The 618-nt window shown below is 71.4% G+C and overlaps 1 protein-coding gene across 1 annotated transcript; it reads left to right on the top strand.

Annotated features, from left to right (window-relative positions):
- The first annotated feature begins 6 nt into the window (after positions 1-6).
- LOC145719615 (cleavage and polyadenylation specificity factor subunit 1-like) lies at positions 7-618 on the top strand. The gene is made up of 4 exons (XM_081811132.1): positions 7-19; positions 91-220; positions 328-466; positions 545-618. The coding sequence occupies exons 2-4, from the start codon at positions 126-128 to the stop codon at positions 590-592; spliced, it is 282 nt and encodes a 93-aa protein (XP_081667258.1). The 5' UTR covers positions 7-19; positions 91-125; the 3' UTR covers positions 593-618.

The following is a 618-nucleotide window of genomic DNA, read 5'->3' as shown; positions in this document are numbered from 1 at the left end:
AAGCACATCACCTGGTTTGGTGAGTCCCGGGCGGGACGGGCGGGCATGCGGGGCGGGCGGTCAGCCTCGCTCACACGGTGCCTCCTGCAGCCACGCTGGACGGGGGCATCGGGCTCCTGCTGCCCATGCAGGAGAAGACGTACCGGCGGCTGCTGATGCTGCAGAACGCGCTGACCACCATGCTGCCCCACCATGCCGGTCTCAACCCCAGGGCCTTCCGGTGAGTGTGCGTCCCCGCCCCGCGTCCCGCCCCGCGTCCCGCCCCGCGTCCCGCCCCGCGTCCCGCCCCGCGTCCCGCCGCCCTACACAGCCTGCGTGTCTCCCCAGGATGCTGCATGTGGACCGGCGCATCTTGCAGAACGCCGTGCGGAACGTTCTGGATGGGGAGCTGCTCAACCGCTATCTGTACCTGAGCACCATGGAGCGCGGCGAACTGGCCAAGAAGATCGGCACCACCCCGGACATTGTGAGCCCCCGGCCTGCCCTGCGGGGCCCGCCCCTTCCCACCTGGCCTCCCCCCGCTCACCAGCCCCTCCCCCTGCAGATCCTGGACGACCTGTTGGAGACTGACCGCGTCACCGCCCACTTCTAGGCTCCCGGACGCCGCCACCCCCCCCC

Source organism: Leptonychotes weddellii, unplaced genomic scaffold (assembly GCF_054177405.1).
Source record: "Leptonychotes weddellii isolate Sample4059 unplaced genomic scaffold, ASM5417740v2 HiC_scaffold_58032, whole genome shotgun sequence".
NCBI classification, from domain to species: Eukaryota; Metazoa; Chordata; class Mammalia; order Carnivora; family Phocidae; genus Leptonychotes; species Leptonychotes weddellii.
Note: the sequence above shows the minus strand (reverse complement) of the source record. Positions and strands in the feature narration are given on the sequence as shown.

What these genes read in the sequence shown, in the direction of transcription:
- LOC145719615 (XM_081811132.1), top strand. Translation starts at nt 126, where the DNA reads ATGCAGGAGAAGACGTACCGGCGGCTGCTGATGCTGCAGAACGCGCTG. An exon ending in CTCAACCCCAGGGCCTTCCG is followed by an intron (nt 221 to 327) that starts GTGAGTGTGCGT and finishes GTGTCTCCCCAG; the next exon opens with GATGCTGCATGTGGACCGGC. An exon ending in TCGGCACCACCCCGGACATT is followed by an intron (nt 467 to 544) that starts GTGAGCCCCCGG and finishes CTCCCCCTGCAG; the next exon opens with ATCCTGGACGACCTGTTGGA.